At 34.3% G+C, this 21539-nt stretch overlaps 1 protein-coding gene across 5 annotated transcripts in view; it reads right to left on the bottom strand.

The window, feature by feature from the left end:
• The window catches only part of LOC111044412 (THO complex subunit 2), a 49294-nt gene extending 27841 nt beyond the window's left edge, over positions 1-21453 (bottom strand). For 3 of the 5 annotated variants that reach the window (XM_039438876.1, XM_039438877.1, XM_039438878.1), the window contains exons 1-14: positions 21256-21453; positions 20486-20556; positions 18440-18531; positions 17867-17995; positions 17035-17150; positions 16199-16332; positions 14600-14853; positions 13106-13252; positions 11453-11625; positions 10768-10966; positions 7261-7427; positions 3827-5090; positions 1940-2286; positions 577-769 (exon numbers count right to left, since the gene is read on the bottom strand). In XM_039438876.1, coding sequence (XP_039294810.1) covers positions 577-769; positions 1940-2286; positions 3827-5090; positions 7261-7427; positions 10768-10966; positions 11453-11625; positions 13106-13252; positions 14600-14853; positions 16199-16332; positions 17035-17150; positions 17867-17995; positions 18440-18531; positions 20486-20556; positions 21256-21323 — 3354 coding nt within the window. In that variant the 5' untranslated portion in view covers positions 21324-21453. The remainder of the gene's footprint in view (positions 1-576; positions 770-1939; positions 2287-3826; positions 5091-7260; positions 7428-10767; positions 10967-11452; positions 11626-13105; positions 13253-14599; positions 14854-16198; positions 16333-17034; positions 17151-17866; positions 17996-18439; positions 18532-20485; positions 20557-21255) is intronic. The other 2 variants (XM_039438879.1, XM_039438880.1) reach the window with 2 other exon arrangements.
• Between the last annotated feature and the right edge of the window lie 86 nt (positions 21454-21539).

The raw sequence follows: 21539 nt of genomic DNA, 5'->3' as shown, positions 1-21539 counted from the left end.
TTTTATTGATGTCATCTTTCTTGTTTTAAAAAGGTCTTTAAAATGATGCACCATACAATGGGTGTTTACATTTAAAATATTCGAGTTACAACCCCTAAGTCACTCCCTTATAAGGGGTTGAAATTAAGTTGTACGTCAAAAGGTGGAGTATTCTAGCAATAACTTATCCTGAAAGTTACAGTATTATATCTAAAACAGTCTTCAACTTATTGAAGGGTTCCCATACATATGACTCACTCTGTATATGCATCTAGTATGTTCCGACACATACGACTATCTTTTGTTTATGGTAATATCATAGAGAAACAATAGCGTAAGTAGATATCCCATGGTATAGGGCGTTTATGTCGCAACTTTACTGTTATCTCAAGCCGATTATTGTCGATTTTTACTGTTTTGACCGGGTAGGAGTGTAAGAACGGCACAATATGAGAGACTACCAGCGTCATAAACCTTCACGGGAAAGAACTACGTGGACTATAGGCTTGAGATAACAGTAAAAGTTGCGACATAAACGCCCTATACCATGGGATATCTACGTATGCTATCGTTTCTCTATGGTAATATTGAACGTACCTTGGTGATTTTGTAGTGCCACTTGTGACAGACATGTCGGTAGTTCTCGTAGTTGACGTGGTCGTTGGCCTCTGAGTACTGGTTGCTCACCCTAAACTTGGTGACAAAGCCCGGGTAGAAGGCGCACTCCTCGTCGAAGATCTGCTTCTCAGAGTGCCACCGCATCACAGTCTCCAGCATCGCGCACAAAAACCTACCAACACAACAGCAACAACACAACCAATTATGAAGACGAAGAAGAATAGGATGAAGAAAAGTTGGAGAAGGAAAAATGAGAAAACTACAGGAGGAGGAGAAGATGAAGATGAATAAGGAGAAGACATGGAGGATGAAGAAGGAGAAGACATGGAGGAGGATGAAGAAGGAGAAGACATGGAGGAGGATGAAGAAGAAGAACAAGAAGAAGATTGATTGATTGATTGAGTACTTTATTGAGAGGGAGAAAGTAGAAGACAACGGGAGGAAGAGAGGAAAAAGAACGAGAAGAAATTGAAGGAGAAGAAGAACAAGAACAACGTATTGAAGAAGAAGAAGAAGAAGAAGAAGAGAAGGGGAAGAAGACAACGGGAGGAGGAGAGGAGAAAGAACAAGGAGAATAGATTAAAGAAGGAGAAGAACAAGAACAAGACATTGAAGAAGAAGAGGAGGATGGTAAAGAAGACAACGGGAGGAGAAGAGGATGAAGAAAAATAAGAACTAGGAGGAAGGAGAAGACAACGAGAGGAGAAGAGGAAAAAGAAGAAAACTAAGAAAAACAAAAGACGACATGGCAGAAGAAGGAGAAGAACAAAAAGATTGAGAAGAAGAAGAAGATGGAGAAAATGAAGAAAAGAATAAAAAGAAGAAGAAAAAGAAGAAGAAGAAAACAACAGAGGAGGAGGTGGAGGAGTAGGTGGAGAAGGAGGTCCTCTGCTATATAATTAACTTTTGATTCTGGTTCAATATTTATTATAAATATTCATTAGCAATTCATTTTTCTAAAAATAATAAATTTTCAAACTTACATTGATCAAATGCGAAGAGAAAGTTTTGATCTCTGCCTGTTGTCCTCTCTCGATCATATTATTATGAATCCCAATCATGATTATGATTATAAGATCATGTTCGTGATAATAATATCGAGCGACCTGGCTGGCTCAGGTCTGGTGTCAGAGTTTTCAGGTTTCAACTGATCAATTTCAGGCCCTCTGACATGATCTAAAGACTGCTTTTTAGCCAGCCGGGACCGACTGTTAGTGATGATTAAATAAATATGGTGTATTATGATTTGTAAGGTATGTCACTTTGATAAAAAATTCAATATTTTAATGAATGCAATCTCTAATTTATTTACATCTGTAAAGTGAATCAAACTCATACTAACCTGCCATAACGATTAGCCTCGTTCTCAGTGCACGAGGTGATGGAATAGGTGATATCACAGAAGAGCCGATCATAGCAGAGCAGCGTGGAGAAGTTGGCCGTCTTGAGACTGTGCAGAATGTGCACAAACTTAGCACAGTAGACAGCGTCGGTCATGGTGAATATGCAGCGCGGGAACAGACACAGCTGCAGGAATTGCGTGATCATTTCGTTCTTGGCCGTTTTGGCCGACCGCGACAGGAACCACGAGTCCTTTTCCTGCTGCAGGTGGGCCTGGATCTTCTCCACGTGTTCCTGTTGCTTCTTGCGCTCGTCCTGCAGTTTCTCGGATAGGGCGTGGTAGCGTTCCTGCACAGAAAATACATGAGTAATCAGAAAGAAATGGATAAAAACGCATGTTGTCTTTTCTACTAGTAATGTGTTATTTTTACTTTCATGATGACTAGCAAGTAACCCGTGCTTTGCACTGAAGAGAGTGTTGTCTTGTACAATGCAATTTTTCTATGTCCAGGTAACATGAAAAAATTTTTTTTCTACAACTGCGCGTGAAGAAAGAATTTACATTCTCAATTCTCCTCGTAAAACAGCTTATTTCTGAGGAGAATCTACTTTTTCGCTCGCTAACCATCCGCGCATGCGCAGTAGATTTTCTTTACGCTCGCTGATCATTCGCGCATGCGCAGAAGAGTTTCTTTACGCTCGCTAATCACCTGATTGTAAGCAGCTCGCCAAAAAGTCAGATCTTGAACTAAAAAGTCGGTAATTGTAACTCCGCCTATATAAGTAATTTAAAAGGTTTGGGCAGTTGTAGAAAAAATTTTGTATGTAATACGCGCGTAATGCTTCTTTATCGCTCTTGCAAAATTATCATGCTCCGCTTCGCGTCGCGTGATAACTGTTTTGCGCGAGCGATGAAGTCACGCATTACGCTCTTAATACATAAATAGCTATTATTATTTTGTAAAAATAACGTGAATAATCTTCATCAGAGTTTGATCCGAAAAATATGAATTTGATCGGTCTTGAGCCCACAATCTTTCATTCATGAGTCGCGCTTGCTAACCATGACAACACTGATTCACTTACAGAAAAGTCTGTTTGGTTGGGCTTTTATCATAGCGTAAACTTTGAGCCACAAATTAAATTAATTTGTTTCAATTATTAAATTACATAGAATTAATTTATTAATAGCAATAAAAATAGACCCATGACCATCTTCTGTAAATTCTGAATTTTTATGCAAAATTTGCAGTTAATCAGTTGAGAAGTTTAATTATTGTGATGAAGCGTCATTTGTATATTTTCTATATAGAACGTGTGTGAGCCAATTCTTTCCTTTATTATATTATAGAGTTGATATACATATATATTATCAATTGCGGTACAATTATTATAGATAGCCATCATATTTATTGATCAATGATTATTTCTCGCGTTCATTTCAATTTAATTAACATCAATTCATTATCTATCTAGTATTCTTTATAGTTTAATGCATTTTGATTTTATTTTTTTAACTCCAACATAATTTAAATTGTTTGTTTGATTAAATTGTTTGATAGAGTTCAATTAGCCGAGATTTTTGCTAAAAGTATTATAGAAAATTTTTATTTGTCATCTTTCTTGTTTTAGAAAGGCCTTTAAAATGATGTACCACATACAATGGGTGTTTACATTTAAAGTATTCAAGTTACAACCCCCTTGGGAGGGGTTGAAATTCAGTTGTACGTGAATTCAGTTGTCTGGGAATGTGGAAGGAATGGGTAATATCTATTTTCTTCAACAACCTATATGGTCTTTCCAGTACTTGAAATACAATTATTGTTGAACTAATATAAATTAGATAACAGTTAAATTATAAAATAGACAAGATAATTCATCAACAAACCTGTTCCTTCTTCTGCTTACTAGCCGGCAAATCCTTGCTATCATTGACACCGGCCGGCAAATCCTTGCTATCATTGACACCGGCCGCCAACTGCTTAATCTTGTTTATCTCCTTGGTGTAGGACTCCACGGGCACAAACAGGTCATACATAGTCAACGACCAGAACGTCACAAAGAACTGCGGCGAAATGTCCTCCCAAACCTTCGCCGGATGCAGGGGGTGCACACTAGCAGCAATCGGCGCCATTACGTCCAACACTGCCTCACAGTACTTCTGTTGTTTCTGGGAGCTAGTCAGCTTTTTACAATTTGGGTCTGATTTTCGCAAGGTGTCGTACTTCAAGTTTATCGCGTGTGTGAACATGGGGCGAGCTAGAAAGAAAGCTACGTCCGTGTGGATGTGATACTCGGCTAGTAAAGAGTGTATAGACGGTAGTCTAGTAATGTACTCCTCCATGGACATTGTGGAGCCTAGAAACGTCCCATACTGCACCAGAGTATCTTGACACTGATCATACAGTTTCCCCACCAACTTCAGGTGACTCTTCTCGGTCTCCTCATAAATCACACAGTACCGTTGTTGGGCTGTCAACAGACACAAGGCTACAGCAAGATCGTGTTCGGCTAGGGCTTCTTTCAACCTCAACGAGGACCTCTTAGTGTTTCGAATCTGACTAAAATAACCCGCCTCCCCTCTCAACAGCTCCCCCCCAGCCATGGCCTCCAGCTGATTAACAGTCATCTCGTCAGCTGTATCGATCCCAGCCATCTTTGTCACGATTTCTTTCAAAATCAACAAATCCAAACTTTTCTTCATCTTCAACTGGTTAGCTAGATACTGCAACAACCCTGTCAGTTCCACATTGTACTTTTTGAAAATAAACCCTGAGAACGATGCCAAACTTTGCAACCATAACGAAATCGACGTTCCGTCGTGTTTGAACCTATTCCTTTCACTCAAAGCCAGCGCTTCCACTAAACAATACCCAAGAATATCGTAGGACATGGACGTCAAGTACTTCAGAGAGTCCACAACCGGAACTATAAGATTATCATAAATCTGTAACTGGCCCAGCATGTAATCAAATAAATATCCAGGAGCATAGTGAGTGATTTTGCCGATAAGTCGCCCAACTGGTTTCACGTTCTCTTTGCTGACTCGTTTCATGAGTGCTTTGATCTTTTTCTCGGTCTCCCCTTTTCGTCTAATTAGTTTCGCGTAGTGTTTGTAGGTCTCGTTCTTCCATCTGCTGTAGAGGCAGTATCTGCAAATAAGAGAAAACCTCACTGAATTGGGATAAATGATATGATCAGGTGACTCAGTGAGTGAGTTGATGTTTTTATTATGGCTCAAAAATGTCAATGTTTATTCAATATTTTCCAAGTTTTTGACTTGATACAGTGAATTGTTTAGTTAATTTCCTATATTAAAATAAGATTCTAAATTCAAAATCTTATGCGATTATTTTGGGATCAAAATGTATGTGTTTGAAACTGCTGAAGAATCATAACCTCTTTTGGACTAAATTCGGGAATGGAATAGTAAGGGTTATAAGACTATTTTTCGTTTCCAATCATTTTATGATTTAGTTGTTTTGTCATTGTTGTTAAATAAATAAATACCAAAAATTGGTTTTGAATATACTGATGTTAAGATTAAGTACATTTATTGAATAAGAATGAAAAAAATTCTATAAATACTATTAAATAATGAAATCTAGGGCCAAGTTTTTAATAGAAAATGAGAAACCCCCGCTGAATTTAAATATCACAAATTGGTTTTGCATTTTAATCGATGTTAAAATTCATAAAAAAGAATTCATTGGTAAGTATTGATTGAATAAGAATGAGAAAGTTTTTACAAATACTATTAAATAATTAAATCTAGGGTCAAGTTTTTAATAGATAAATTCGAAGTATTTTTAGTTTGAATTTGGGAGAAAAATAGTAGCCTAAAGAAAGGAGTCACTTGTTTTATTCATCCCAATATCATTTAATTGTCAAGTCCATTTTGTTCATAAGAATGCAATTATAACACAGTGTTTGATGAGATGTATTGTCCACGTTATAATGGCAGTGTTTGATTGGCAATGGTATTGCTATCTTTGTCTCTCATTCAACAAAGCGGATAGCGCTATCTCATTCTTGCTTTGCTCTGTTGCCAGATCGTCTTTCAACAATGTGGAATAAATAATTCATTAACAAAATATTTCATCTCAATTATAAAAATTCATTATGAAATTGATGAAAAATATAATTTCTTGCTTAATAAAATATAATTGATTATTTTAAATGAGAATGAACAGTTAATATTACATCAATAAACCTGTATCAGCTACCGTCTAAAGAAGGCATTGATTAGACAGAGGATCGGCAACGTTGTTTTCCTATTTTTCTCCACTGACATTATAACGTGGACCTAACTATAGTGATATTTATTCTGAGATAAATTAATGAGACCAGACCACATACACATAAGGCGTTTTTTCAGGCATCAACCCAATCGGGGAGCTTCCTGCCCTGTCGACTCTAAAAACGCCGTCTGTAAACGCTTGTAAAAACGCTAAATATGCTCTGGCTCTAAGACTGAAGAAGAAGACTGAAACATGTTTGTGTTCATCTTTAAATAAATTCGTTATATTTGATTATACGATATCTTAGTGTTTTTATTAAAATAATATTCAATCAATTATCGACCACAATTTCAAGTAGATGGAGTATACTAGATTTAGAGATGGATTATAGCAGGACCTCCTATATACTACCGGACCTAAGCCTAGAAAAAAATAGCGGCCGTATGTGGTGGTCTTATAGAAATTCCTACTGAGAAAAAATCACTAATTAGCTGTTAGAGAGCGTCTCAGTTTGTCGAAATCTCAGTTCGTCTAGTTCCCGTTCAAAATATTGCTGTAAATATGCTTTTGTAATTAACACTTTATTCATTAAAAGTTTACATTGAACAAGATAAAAATAAAAATACAACATCATCTTCAAACAACTCTCATAAAACTCCAACTCCAACTTGTAATTTTTTCATAAACAGTTCGTTGCCAAAACAGTCACTTCGACAACCATGCTCACATGATAAGTATCCATGTAGGGCTTGCCTACATCAATATCAATGCCGGCCACCAACTAAGGCGGCCATTTTTTTTAGGCGCAGCTCTGGTATACAGGAAGTCCTGATTATAGACACTTTTTCGATAAGGGTTAACCTACTCGTATATTTATATAAAAATTGAAAAAATCTAAGTACCTTTTTCAACTTTATTTTATTAACTTACTCACGAAACATGTCAAAACAAAAATGAAGTTGTAAAAAGGCTACTTTAATTTTTTAAATGGATTATAGATTATGCATGATCAAGTAGATTGATTATATATCAATTATTATGATATCAAACTCAATCTAGAACATTTTAGAGTAGAACTTACCGGCAGTGATAGGGGTACAATCTGATTATTCCCCAGATTTCTTCGGCCACACAGCAGTTGGATTCGAGGTAGGAGAGAGTCGGCAGGATGACGTCGTCGAGAATGGTGAGGGTGTCATGGTAGAGAGAATCCCCCTCGGGGGGTCCTGTACTCGGTTCTACGCCCGACTGGAACACACAACAAAAATTATAAGAATTTCAAGAAAAACAGACTAGTTATGAATAAATAAATAACACTTGTACACATAATGAATTGAAAGACAAAAACTGTAGAGTGGGTGAGAGAAGTTATTTATTTCACTCTTCAATGTTTCTTTTTATTACGAATATTAATAATCACTTATGAATACTTAAATTACGACATAGCAGTCTGATTTTTATTAAAAGAAGCTATTAGCTTCTACTCACGTTTGTGGAGCTAGGCTCTTTCTCAACAATGGTTGACACTTCAATTTTGGATTCACAGTTAATTATATTCACAGAATACTAACAAGGCCTAGTGTCCGTAAGCGCTCCACTAATGTGAGTAGAAGCTAATAGCTTTTATTTATAAATATCAGACTGCTATTTCGTAATTCAAGTATTCAAAAGTGATTATTTCAGTTAGAAATGGTAAAATCATTATAGCCATTATGGAGGGGGCGCTGATGCCTTGGATAGTACGAGAGAGACATTTATCATATCATTTATTGACACAGAAGCTATTCTGGTTTTAGAAAGAACGTGAACTGAGGCGTATCTGTGCACATACCCTTAAAATGCAATGCAATATTTAAAATCGGGAGTTTGGTATTGTCACCTGGTCATATGGGACATATATATGAATCATATATTTATCTCATATTGATCAGGATTTTAGAGTTTTAAATTGGAAAAGTTTAATGAACAGTGTTTTTGTCTTTGAACAATCTTTGTCATCGACAGAAAGATTGTTTATTTCATTTGTTGTCAAAATTAATGTAGCTTCTCTTTTGTTTTTAATAACAAACGTGCCGCTTGTGCGACAGATAAAAATATGTACTTGAAATGGCTTTCATGTTTGGCATTGACTGAGTTTATATTTAATACCCAAAATTTTACTTTTGGTCTGAGTGAGACTCAGCTCGTTCGATAGGACTAAAAGTTAAGTCCGGCTGATCCAGTGAAAAAGGCTAGATTTCGGTTCGTTTAATAATACAGTTATTCTGTCACAGATCGGGCAGTATAAAAATAATTGTATTGTTAAGGGAAACGGGTTCTGAGCCTATTCATTGGTTCAGTTAATATTTGTTCTTTTGAAATACTAAAGTCGCGAAATACCAGTGGATGCCATTTAAAAAAGGTAGGTGACTACTGAATCATTGTTCTTAAATTTTCATAGCCACAAACATTGAATCATCATTAGCAGCAAGCGAGTGTTTTCCCCATAAAATTCATATCAATAATGTTTTTATAATCAAATTAATCTTGTTTTGCTCAAATGTATATATGTTGAAGATTCATTAATTAAAGTTCTAGTTATTCTGTTCTTTTTTGTTATAATAGTTTTTCCCCTTACAAAGTTATCATAGTTCTCTTCCCCCCCTTACATATTTGGTGAAGGCACATCTTGCTTCCATAATTGGTGGAGGCTTCTCTTGCCGTTCCACAACTTGCTTACAGTATTAATTCGTGGAACCATTTTACAGCTGAAGATGGATTGATTAATGATTAAGTATATTACATTAATTATGAGATTGTTTATTTGATCTATCTATCTATCTGTGTTGTACTGGTCTTGATTATATTATAAAGAGCTGTATTAATTCTAAAATCATGTTAAATATAGTAAAGAATATTTGAACTCGTGGTTAGAGCATAAGAATTCTTTTTCTAGCCAGGCCATTATTATTTAACAAAAAATTATATATTTATTTTCTTGTAACACTGTTGTTAATTGGTGAATAAATTTGATTTGATTAGATATACTACATAGCCTCTGGACTTTTAATAAATCAGGAACTGGGAGCGTTTTGGGCAAATGGCTCTTGACTCTTTCAAAATTGTAGCCTACTTATTTATTTATTTAACCATTCAGAATTACACAACTTACAGAAAAGTACAACAGGCTTATAAGCCCAAAACGGTTCCAATTCTAATTTATACAACAGTTCAAATGTAGCTAGGTTATGTGTCACTTTCACTTTTTCAAATTACACTCAAATTTATTAAAATCCAAAACAAACAAAAAAAGATTTCTAATTACAAAATACTCATAAAGAGAATTTATTCAATTAAAAAGCCCACACTTTGAAGAAACTGTAAAAAGTAATTATTTACAATACAAAATTACTCTCATAAAAAATTAAATTGGAAGTGCAAAAAACATGCGAACCCTCCAATATTCCTCTTCCAAATTTAGATTATGAATTCGGAATAAGGTTAAATCCTTATTTTACAGCTGAAGATGGATTGATTAATGATTAAGTATATTACATTAATTATGAGATTGTTTATTTGATCTATCTATCTATCTGTGTTGTACTGGTCTTGATTATATTATAAAGAGCTGTATTAATTCTATAATCATGTTAAATATAGTAAAGAATATTTGAACTCGTGGTTAGAGCATAAGAATTCTTTTTCTAGCCAGGCCATTATTATTTAACAAAAAATTATATATTTATTTTCTTGTAACACTGTTGTTAATTGGTGAATAAATTTGATTTGATTAGATATACTACATAGCCTCTGGACTTTTAATAAATCAGGAACTGGGAGCGTTTTGGGCAAATGGCTCTTGACTCTTTCAAAATTGTAGCCTACTTATTTATTTATTTAACCATTCAGAATTACACAACTTACAGAAAAGTACAACAGGCTTATAAGCCCAAAACGGTTCCAATTCTAATTTATACAACAGTTCAAATGTAGCTAGGTTATGTGTCACTTTCACTTTTTCAAATTACACTCAAATTTATTAAAATCCAAAACAAACAAAAAAAGATTTCTAATTACAAAATACTCATAAAGAGAATTTATTCAATTAAAAAGCCCACACTTTGAAGAAACTGTAGAAAAGTAATTATTTACAATACAAAATTACTCTCATAAAAAATTAAATTGGAAGTGCAAAAAACATGCGAACCCTCCAATATTCCTCTTCCAAATTTAGATTATGAATTCGGAATAAGGTTAAATCCTTATTTCACTCCTGTTTGCAGACAAGATTTTTCTTAAGCAAACAGTACCTATTGTATTCAATGATCTGTAATATCATTTGTATTATGGAATTTGTCATGTAAGTGATATCATTGAATAAAACTTGATTTGATTTTTATTACTTTTCACTCCACATCAGAATTTTCAGTCCAAAATTTTTTTACATGGAATTTGGAACACAATAAATTGAATACAATAAAATTAATTTTTAATTAAAAAAATTAATTTTTCACAATTGATTGAATACAATAACAATGAGATACCACAAATAAAACCTTCATGATAAATAAATAATTATTTATTATTTTTAGTAGTATTTTCTGTTCACCTTGACCAGAGACGACCGCAGCACTCTCAATACTTTGTACAGTAGAACCATGTCGTAATGCAGCGAAGGCCCCAGAGCTATCAGCATGGGGACAATGTGTGACCGCATTTCGAGAAACGTCGACGCTGGCTTAGGGGCCAGAGGGCTGCTCGGAGGGGCAGTTGGCAGACCCTTGATTTTTGGCCCCAGCCCACAATTTCTGAAAAACATAATACATTTTGACGTTTCTATCATTCTTCACTTTCCATCATACTATTACCATCAAACTACTATCTCAAAAATTATCATGCTATTCTCTCAAAAATCATCACCCTATTCTCTCAAAAATCATCATGCTATTCTCTCAAAAATCCTCACACTATTCTCTCAAAAATCATCACCCTATTCTCTCAAAAATCATCACCCTATTCTCTCAAAAATCATCATGCTATTCTCTCAAAAATCCTCACACTATTCTCTCAAAAATCATCACCCTATTCTCTCAAAAATCATCACACTATTCTCTCAAAAATCATCATGCTATTCTCTCGAAAATCCTCACACTATTCTCTCAAAAATCATCACCCTATTCTCTCAAAAATCATGCTATTCTCTCAAAAATCATTAATACTGAAAATAAAGCCTATCATTTAAAGCTTAAAAATAGTATTTATAATTTGAAAATGTTTTGAAGAGAAGTACTCACCTGCGGTAAACAGGTTCAATGAGTGAATGCAGTAATTTGCACAATGCCAGAGCCACAGGTATTTCGTTCATCACACAATGATCTGGCAATTTCTTGCACAAAAGCTGTGTGTTGCCCCAGTCGCCGATTTGCAGTAGAGCTTCACATAGGCCAAACTTTTGATTCGTTTCAAACTGGAAAAAGACAGACAATACATGAATGAATACAACAAAGGTTGGAAAATAAACTTAATATCTAAGTAGGGCTAAATTTTTTAAATGAATTGCAAGTAATATGTAACAATTGAGAGAAAATTGAAATTCCACAGTGAAGGCTATACTGTATATAAATAGATACAAAAAATAGCAAATACAAACTTGATAACAGCTATAGTTTGTATAAAATAGGTTGTGACTTGGAGAAAATATCCATGTTGCCAAATTGTGCTGAATTTCAATCTTCTCATACAAGCCTATAATATGACTGGATATATAACCGAAACCGGTCTTTCTAATTATCAATAAATCAGTGTTTTTTTGACAATTTCTTAGTCTTTTTCATTCAATGTTTAGAAAAGCTTCAAACAGACTAAACTGGACAAAAAGAGACAACAATAATACTAAATGACAAATAAGTACCGTAAAGTGAGTGAGTCATAACTTACTAAATAGATACTGTAACTAAATAGATTCTACACAATGAAACTGACTTTGAATCTAAATTGTTACAATTTATAGTAGAGCTACTAATTAATTTGAACACTGAACACCATTATTGATTGATTAAACTAATTGAGAAAACAATACTAAATTTCAATAAATACCTTCTCCATCTCGTCTTCTTTTTCTTCGGGCTGTTCTTCCTTCTCTTTCTCCTTAATCGAAACGATATTCAGTTTTCTGACATACTCGTTCGCATCTCGCAAATCTTTCTCCCACGCTTTCGTTATTACTTTGTCATCGGGTGTTAACTGGAATTTTAAAAATTGACAGAAAATTAACACAAAAATCAACAGATAATTACAATATAAGTATCTCAAATGATTAATGTTTAATAGAGCAGGTTTAATACAATTAAACATTGAAATTGAAGATGACAAAAAAGATTCAAAGAGTTGTAAATAGAATTTTAGAGCAGGTATGCAATTGCTGACAACATGTAACATTTTGAGAGTCATAAATAGAAGAGTAATGCATACATTTGTTCTAAATTTAAACCAACAAACTCTTCACTATTACTTTCATGCTTTGTTAATATTTTGAGCCGTGTTAATAGGCCAATTTTGAACTATGTTGATATTTTTTAGAGAAAAATGCACCCTTGGGGCTTTGCTGATTCCCCATTTCTCTTATCTGAGATTGTGGTGAGATGCAGACTATGATTCACATCATTGAGTCTTGCCCACTTACAAGTTTCCCAGGGGGGCTAAAAGGCTAAAAAGATTAGACGTAGCCATTGGATCAATAATCTTGCGTACACCAAAACGTAGCACTTTGTAAAAATATACGAAAATCACTTATCTAACAACTGTATTTAACTGCTCTTTACCATACACATAGATGGATAGATTCAGAACTCCTCCCCACATCACAAGATTAGATCTTTCCGAACACTGAACACCATTATTGATTGATTAAACTAATTGAGAATACAATACTAAATTTCAATAAATACCTTCTCCATCTCGTCTTCTTTTTCTTCGGGCTGTTCTTCCTTCTCTTTCTCCTTAATCGAAACGATATTCAGTTTTCTCACATACTCGTTCGCATCTCGCAAATCTTTCTCCCACGCTTTCGTTATTACTTTGTCATCGGGTGTTAACTGAAATTTTAAAAATTGACAGAAAATTAACACAAAAATTAACAGATAATTACAATATAAGTATCTCAACTGATTAATGTTTAATAGAGCAGGTTTAATACAATTAAACATTGAAATTGAAGATGACAAAAAATATTCAGAGTTGTAAATAGAATTTCAGAGCAGGTATGCAATTGCTGACAACATGTAACATTTTGAGAGTCATAAATAGAAGAGCAATGCATACATTTGTTCTAAATTTAAACCAACAAACTCTTCACTATTACTTTCATGCTTTGTTAATATTTTGAGCAGTGTTAATAGGCCAATTTTGAACTATGTTGATATTTTTTAGAGAAAAATGCACCCTTGGGGCTTTGCTGATTCCCCATTTCTCTTATCTGAGATTGTGGTGAGATGCAGACTATGATTCACATCATTGAGTCTTGCCCACTTACAAGTTTCCCAGGGGGGCTAAAAGGCTAAAAAGATTAGACGTAGCCATTGGATCAATAATCTTGCGTACACCAAAACGTAGCACTTTGTAAAAATATACGAAAATCACTTATCTAACAACTGTATTTAACTGCTCTTTACCATACACATAGATGGATAGATTCAGAACTCCTCCCCACATCACAAGATTAGATCTTTCCGAAGAATGGACATTGATATGTCCAAAGCTCCGCCAATTTATGTAGATGCATAACAATACAATTATCTATAGTTATTATATTACAAATTACTTTTTCATATCATATACAGTTCAATAATTATTTTCTTAGTCTATATTATGTAAATTCATCTATAATTATTTTGCTGTATTGTAAGCTATTGTATATATTGTAATCTACATGAATAAAGTAAAGTACTCAATCAATCAACCACACACTGTTAATGAAGAGTTGAGCTCTCTATTATGCTACTGCATCGTTATATTATTTAACTTCCCAGCTGATCGGGCTCTGCTTCTTTGCTCGTCTATAGGCTAGGTCTCCAGAGTATGGAGCACAAATTATAATTTTAATTTGTGGATACAACTACAAATCATTATTAATATGATCGGGAAAGAACAAAAGGCTTGACCCAAAACTATTATATTCCCAAATTTAAATAGTGAATAACATGTAAAAAAGTAAGATGATAGATTATGTCAATAAACTCAAGTTTGAAACCAATTTCATCAAGTATTTCCAGCATGTGCTACACCATAGATGAGCACTTGCAGATTCGTCTATGTGGAGGAAAATGTTGTTATTGCATGTATTATTCTGTTTCTTAACAATGTATCCTGTTCATTGACGTATGAAATTTGTTTTTAATTCACTCAATAACTGAGATAGGCCCAACTATAAATAAATAACTTACCCAAGGATAGATATCGTCCAAAGCTATAACACCATGCTGTAGCATTTTGGCAGCCACTAGGAACAGCGACTTGGGAGTGCGATCCGGTCCACTCTGGTAGAACGAAAACTTGAATCCCAGAACTTCCGACAAGATCTTCGGATCCGGCATGTACGACTTGATCAGAGGTATGAAGAAATCAGTGTGGTTCGGTCGATTCTCGAACGAATCCAAAATCACGTCCAGCACTCGATTCGGGTCAAGGTTGAAGCAACCTAGAATAGCATAAATAGAACATGAAATTTTTTTTCTTGAGTAGAGTTTTCGTTGAGCGTGTGTGTAAAATCATGAAATATTTTACATTTTTTCTGTGTGTATGTGTATCTGTTTTAAAAAAAGTTGAGCCATTTCATCTACTTAGTATTGATAGAACTTTGGGTGTATTCTTATTTCTATTCTGTATATAACAAATAGGTTCTACTCTTTGTTTCTAGAAGTCATCTACATATTTATTCTCAGTTCTGAATACGTTAATTTTTAATTTGTTTCCATAAAAATGTAGTTTATTTAGCGTATGGTGCTACGACACAAATCTTTATGTTATCTAACACAAGTCACACATATAAACAATGAAAGTCATCTTAGTCACAAGTTATAAAAGAAAGGTGGAACACAAATAAAAATAAATTTTTGAAAGTTATAAAGATATATCTAGTTGCTTTAATTAAATATGCCACTGCATCTGGTGTAGCTACCAGGAAGTTATTCAGCCTCCCCTCATGAGCTGTTCTTGTGCACTCTTTTAGGTAGGTTATGTTACATTGATAAGTGAATAAAAGATGATAAAATCATTTTTTGGACTCAGGGGACCTTGAAACGTATAGAAAACTTGAAATTGGTGTACCTTAATTTTTTTGGAAAGCAATAGCCGACTTCCCTTACTCACGGTAGTAGGTGAGGCAAGGAAAATAAAAAACAGAAAGTGAAGTGAGTGCAAAAACTGTCCGTTTTTTATAAAAATTGAGGTACTCAAATTGACCAAAAATTGTTGAACTCATCAGACCAAAAATAACATAATTTATTATTGGTGAAATTTCAAGGTCTCAATAAAATTCTAGTGCCCGATTTCAACAAGCTTGGTCAAGGCATTTGAACATGGTTAGATCGGCTAGTTCAAAAGTTTACAAGTGCACTGGAACATAATCTCTGACGATAGTATTACTGTCGACTATTCCAATGAACACTTGAAAAGCGAACCCAGCTTGTCCATGTTCAAATATACTCATTTAACAACATATTTTTATAGTTGTTGAGCTCGACATGGATTCAAACTTCAATGAAATACAATGAAACCAGAGAGGAATAATTTATCATCACATTTGAAAGGATAAACTTGGAAATGATACTATTATCTAGAAATCAGTTGCGATGAGGACCAATCTATTGAAAAAAAAAAAATGTTTTGAAACTTGTTGAATTCTACTCGATTAGCATCTACGTTGAATGTAAGTTACAATAAAACACATGAATAAGTCGCAACAAAAGAAATAATATTTACTGTACATGAAAAACATTGATGAAGCAAATAATGTATGATTAAAATAATGAGAAGGTACTAACCGATAAGTGACTTGATAGCTTCCAGTATTTGAGCAGGTCTGACATTTTCAGTTATCTCTTGATTTAACTCAGATATCAGCTTGGCGTACCCTTCACTCTCCTCTCTGAATAGATTGAACTTTCTTTGTTTGTAGCTGAAAAAGTTGATAAGATAAATAACACAAAGCTGTTTGTAGCTGAAAGAGTTGATAAGATAAATAACACATAGCTGTTTGTAGCTGAAAGAGTTGATAAGATAAATAACACATAGCTGTTTGTAGCTGAAAGAGTTGATAAGATAAATAGCACATAGCTGTTTGTAGCTGAAAAAGTTGATAAGATAAATAACACATAGCTGAAACAATATGAAATTGAAAATTGAATATTCGCTTTGTTATAATGGGTTCTCAAATTCTTCTTTTTCCTGAACCTATTCAGTTCGAATGTTGACAACGATGCATGCTTATGGCCGATTGTCGGCCGACATTCATCAGTCAAAACTCAGAATTGGCCTTGGATTGGTTGTGATCAGCTGTTGGTGAAAATTAGCCTATCAGAGTGCAACTAAGTGTCGGCCGAAAATTTGTAAGACGTGTGAAAACGGCCGTTCTGATTCGGTTTTCTCAGATTAATTAATAGTAAAAATAATATTACATCATAATCAAGTTAGTCCAAAGCTATATCATGGAAAAATAATTACACCCTAGATCCCTCGTCTAGGAGATCAACACAAATTTAATTCGCAATCAAAATAATGTTTATTGTCTTAGAATAACTAAATAAAGAGAAATTATTATAAAATGAACTCAAATAAAAGTATGTTTAGGAGTGAGAAGTGGATAAAAGCTGATACTTACTATAGTTTCGTCTTCACTTTAATAAATTTTGTATAGAAATTTCTATTGTTCAATATTTTTATTTCTTGCAGGGAATCAATTTCCAGTCTTTCTTTGAGGAGTTTCTCAGATAACATCTGTAAAAAAATGAATTAATAAAAGTATGATATAAATTCATAATGTTTCCAATGCCTACTGTTTTACATGCATTTTCTGAGTTCCGTAAAGATAGTTTTCATTCAATAGTTTTTATGTTATATGTTCAATTATTCAGAATTAAACAACTTCCATGTTGACTTAGTTTATTTATATCATGTGACAATTAGTCAGAGTATGACTATATAGTGTTTGTGCTTACGACGTGATTTATCCAAGAATGCCTGGTCATTGGAAATGATGTATGTCTGTATATATCAAATAATTATTGATGTGCTGACAGTCTATAGACAGTAGAGTTATTGAGCTATGAGTAGTGAGCTACAAAATCACTAGAGCCCACCTAAAGAAGTGTCCACTCATCTCTCTCATTACAAGCTCATCACACGCACAAGCTCATAGCTTATGTAAGCATCATCCTCAATTCAACATTTTACAAAAATATACAATTCAACAGTTATTCATATTAATTTTTTTATAAATATCAATTGAATACCATTAAATTGAAACGTTTTACTTGAATCGAAAATAAAAAAGGTCTCATTCAAAACAAACCATTTCCTCATGAAATTTGTTCAGGAATGCTTGAATTTACAAATAATGCGTAGATAAATTGATTGGATATAGGGGAAAATCATTTGGAAAAATATATTTTCATTAATAAATAATCCATAAATATTCGAGAACCCTCTCTCACCTTCTCGGACTCTTTGACAATGAACCCCAGGTTGGATCTTTCATCAGTTGAAGGATCTAGACCTGAAGTTTCGGCATCGATCACGTTTATCACATCCAGAATCAAGGACGGCATATCACTGTGATAATTCTGAAAAAATTAAAAAATTGATGATAAAATTCACCTAAAAATACTTAATAATTTGAACAAATAACCTATGTTTTTCCCACGCATTTGATGAAACATAATAGTGAAAATACATAACCTAGTACATTAATTCAATACAATACAACAGATTCATTCCATTTTATATTGGGTCATAAGCAAAATTGAAAAAAATGTTGGTTGGTTTATCTATTTTGTAGTAGAGCTTTTTGATTCCTATTTAATTTTTAATGAAAATCAGGTCGATTTTAACAGTGGTTGATCTGATACAGGCTTACTGATGTGTGATGTCTTAGTGTACATCTATCTGTATCAACAGTCCTTCGTTTCATTACCATCATTTATATTATGAGATGAAACAATTATGCAATTAGCAGTTATTTCAGTAAATAATATTAATATTGATCAAATGTGAAATAGCCTACTCACAATTATCTCAGCTAGAGTGGAGACAGCATTCTCCTTTTTCAATGGTCCCTTAACTCCGTGAAGTATTAGGTCATAGACAATCCTAGTTAATCCTGAAAAATTAAATAAATGAGGAAGTTTATAATTACATGAAAGATTGATTCAATTCACTACTAATATTATCGAGAAAAGAAATATTTGGGAACTTGCTTGGCAGGGTTCATGAGAATAAGGTTCCAATTTGAATTATATATTTAGTTATAAATTGGGAAAAATAATTGTAAAGGAGTAAAATTGTAATGTTTATTCCGCAAAGTGAATGATTAGACAAATTACAAGCCCGGCAAGATATGTTTCTCGAGTGTCAACTCCGTTGTTTTGGATGGACACGTGAATTCATCGGTCCCGGCTGACTACTAAAACAGACGTTAAGTAACGTTAGAGGCCCTGAAATTTAACAGGTGCGACCTGAAAACTCTGACCCCGAACCTTAGCCAGCCAGGTCACACGATACTATAATTATTGGACAGATTGATGATCTGTACCAAGGCTCAGCACTCAATCCATACTTGTTTGACCTATGATTATTGAGGTCATAGGATCTGAGGCTAAGAAGGCATCGCCTTGGTACATGTTTTATGCGGATGACATTGTGCTCTTATACCTTATACCTTCTTCTTCATCCATTACCCACACTTGTGGGATCGATGGCGTCATTTCACAATGAAAGTCAGAAACAAAAAAAAAAAAACACGAATTTATCAAGATGGCAGCGATCAAGATAAAGCACACTTAGTTAACATCTAAGGCATTGCTCTTTGACTTACTGACAAGTTAGCCAGATAGTATTTGAGACAGATCATCGTCTAAAAATTCCTGTACATCATAATAAGCCCTGGCTCTCAAAAAACCGGTCACAACCCTCTCGAACTTGCTGGTATCCAACTGCTTCACTCCTGCAGAAGTAGCGGAGAGCTGCACTCCTGTAGCATACCTGCGATCTCTGGAGGCGCACCCTGGGTATGTCAAACAGCACTCAATGCCTGGTGTTATGGTGACGTATATCAGTCCGAGTCAACAAATTTTGTTGATTCTTCTTGATATACATGAGGCAGAGAAGAAGCAATGTGCATGATGTTCCCTTGCAGTTATAATCCTAGCAGCCCGTTTTTGCAGCTTAAGTATGTCCACAACCTTGGCTGAATGACCCCACATGAGTAGACCATAGGAGATATGGCAGTGGAAAAGTGCATGATACACCATAACCAGATATGCCTCTGTCACCTGTCCTCTCAGCTTGAGTAACAGAAAACAGATTCGGAACCGTTTTGGGCGTTAGCCTGTGGTACTGTGTTGTCTGTTAGTTTTGTAATTCTGAATGATAAATAAATAAATATGTGAGCTTCAAGTTTGCAAAGGAACGGTGCGCTGGATGCAGAAATACAGCATAGACTGAAGTGCGAATGGTTCAACTGGAGAAGGATGAGTGGTGTGCTCTGTGATACAAGAGTGAACAGTAAATTGAAGGTTAAAGTGTGAAGATCGGTAGTGAGACCAGCTTCATTGTATGGCCCGGAAACCTGACCTGTTTCAAAGAGGCAAGAAGAGAAAATGAAAGTGGATGAGATGAATATGCTAGGATAGATGTGTGGGGTCACAAGAAGGGATAGGATTCGTAATGAGGTGTTATTAGAGGTACAGTTGGGGTAGGACCATTGAGTAGAAAGATGCAGGAGGCCAGGATGAGGTGGTTCGGACATGTGCAGAGACGTATTTTGTGGAGGAGACGGCTGAAGGAGGAAAATGCCGACCCCATTATGATTGGGATAAGGCTTAGACAAAGAAGACGAAGAAGAGAACAGATTTTTAGAGGACTGTCGTAGCAATTATAAATGATTAGACATTGCCTACAGGTTAAAGTGATTACTGCTTATGACAAAGCGGTCACCTTCTTGGGAAGAGAAGATTTTGCGAACCTTTTATATAAGTCTGCCAAGTTTTTATTTTTCTAAGTAAACATGCATAGACAAATGTTATGGTTATTATAGTATTGTAGGCTATACTTACCAGAGACGTTTTGTTCTCCAGAGAACACTGGACTGTCAGATGACTTCAGGTAACTCTTGCATTTTTTCAAACTGAAAAAGTAATTCAAAATGATAAATAAAGTTAAAAGCTAGAATATTTGTACTTGAAAGTTTTAGGAAATCACTTATTTACTATGCTGGGCTTTTTTTTTAATTCACAAATTTTATATTTATTAGCAAATTTGCGTCAGTCGAAGTGAAGCTTACTTAGTAGAATGAAATTATTGTATTCAAACTAAAAACTAATATAATGTAATTACCTTATACAGAAAACCTAAGAGTACTGGTTCAGTGCTATAAGAAAAACAATATGTACGGCTCAATTTAGCTCTTTAGCGTAGCATTCAAAGGTGAATAGCTTGACCATTTTTTTAGGTTAGCTCAGAGCTGAAAGAATGCACATGAAAGATGTTACCGTAAATTAATGAATAAAAACCTACGCTAAATAGTCTAAAAGAAAAATAATTGACAAAATACTTTGATTATTAGGATATTTTAACACAGAAAAATACTATATTAACCTAGTTTACATAATCGTAATTGTGTGCGGCAATGTGCATTGAAGTGAGCATGACCTTTGTTCTGAATAAAAACAAAACTTTTGAATTGACAGATTGCTTGCATTGACAAAAATATTAAAAAAGAAGCACTTTTTATGTTATCCAATTTCGTAAATTATCTTAAATTAACAGAAAATGTGTTATGTATGAAACCAAAGCAACGGTTGGTCCCATAATAGGTTGTACTCACAAGTCTGTTTTTCCCTGCTTATCCCACGTTTTCCAATTATCACTGCTTAAAATATTATCTTCAGCCATTTTCAAATTTTTTTGGCTTATCAGTTTCTGTTAAAGAATGATTTCATTTTGAATAATGAATATAAATAAATTAATAACAAATTCCAAAAACACAAGCGGCTCTCGTACACAAATTATTCAATTACGTCACTAGTCCGACTGCCTTCCTGATTTTGTCAAAGAAGACCTCCACTGCCACGGTACTTCAATAATATTATAATTAAAGATTATTAAATG

The sequence above is a fragment of the Nilaparvata lugens genome, chromosome 12, assembly GCF_014356525.2.
Source record: "Nilaparvata lugens isolate BPH chromosome 12, ASM1435652v1, whole genome shotgun sequence".
NCBI lineage: Eukaryota > Metazoa > Arthropoda > Insecta > Hemiptera > Delphacidae > Nilaparvata > Nilaparvata lugens.
This window is presented reverse-complemented; position numbering and strand designations above follow the sequence as displayed.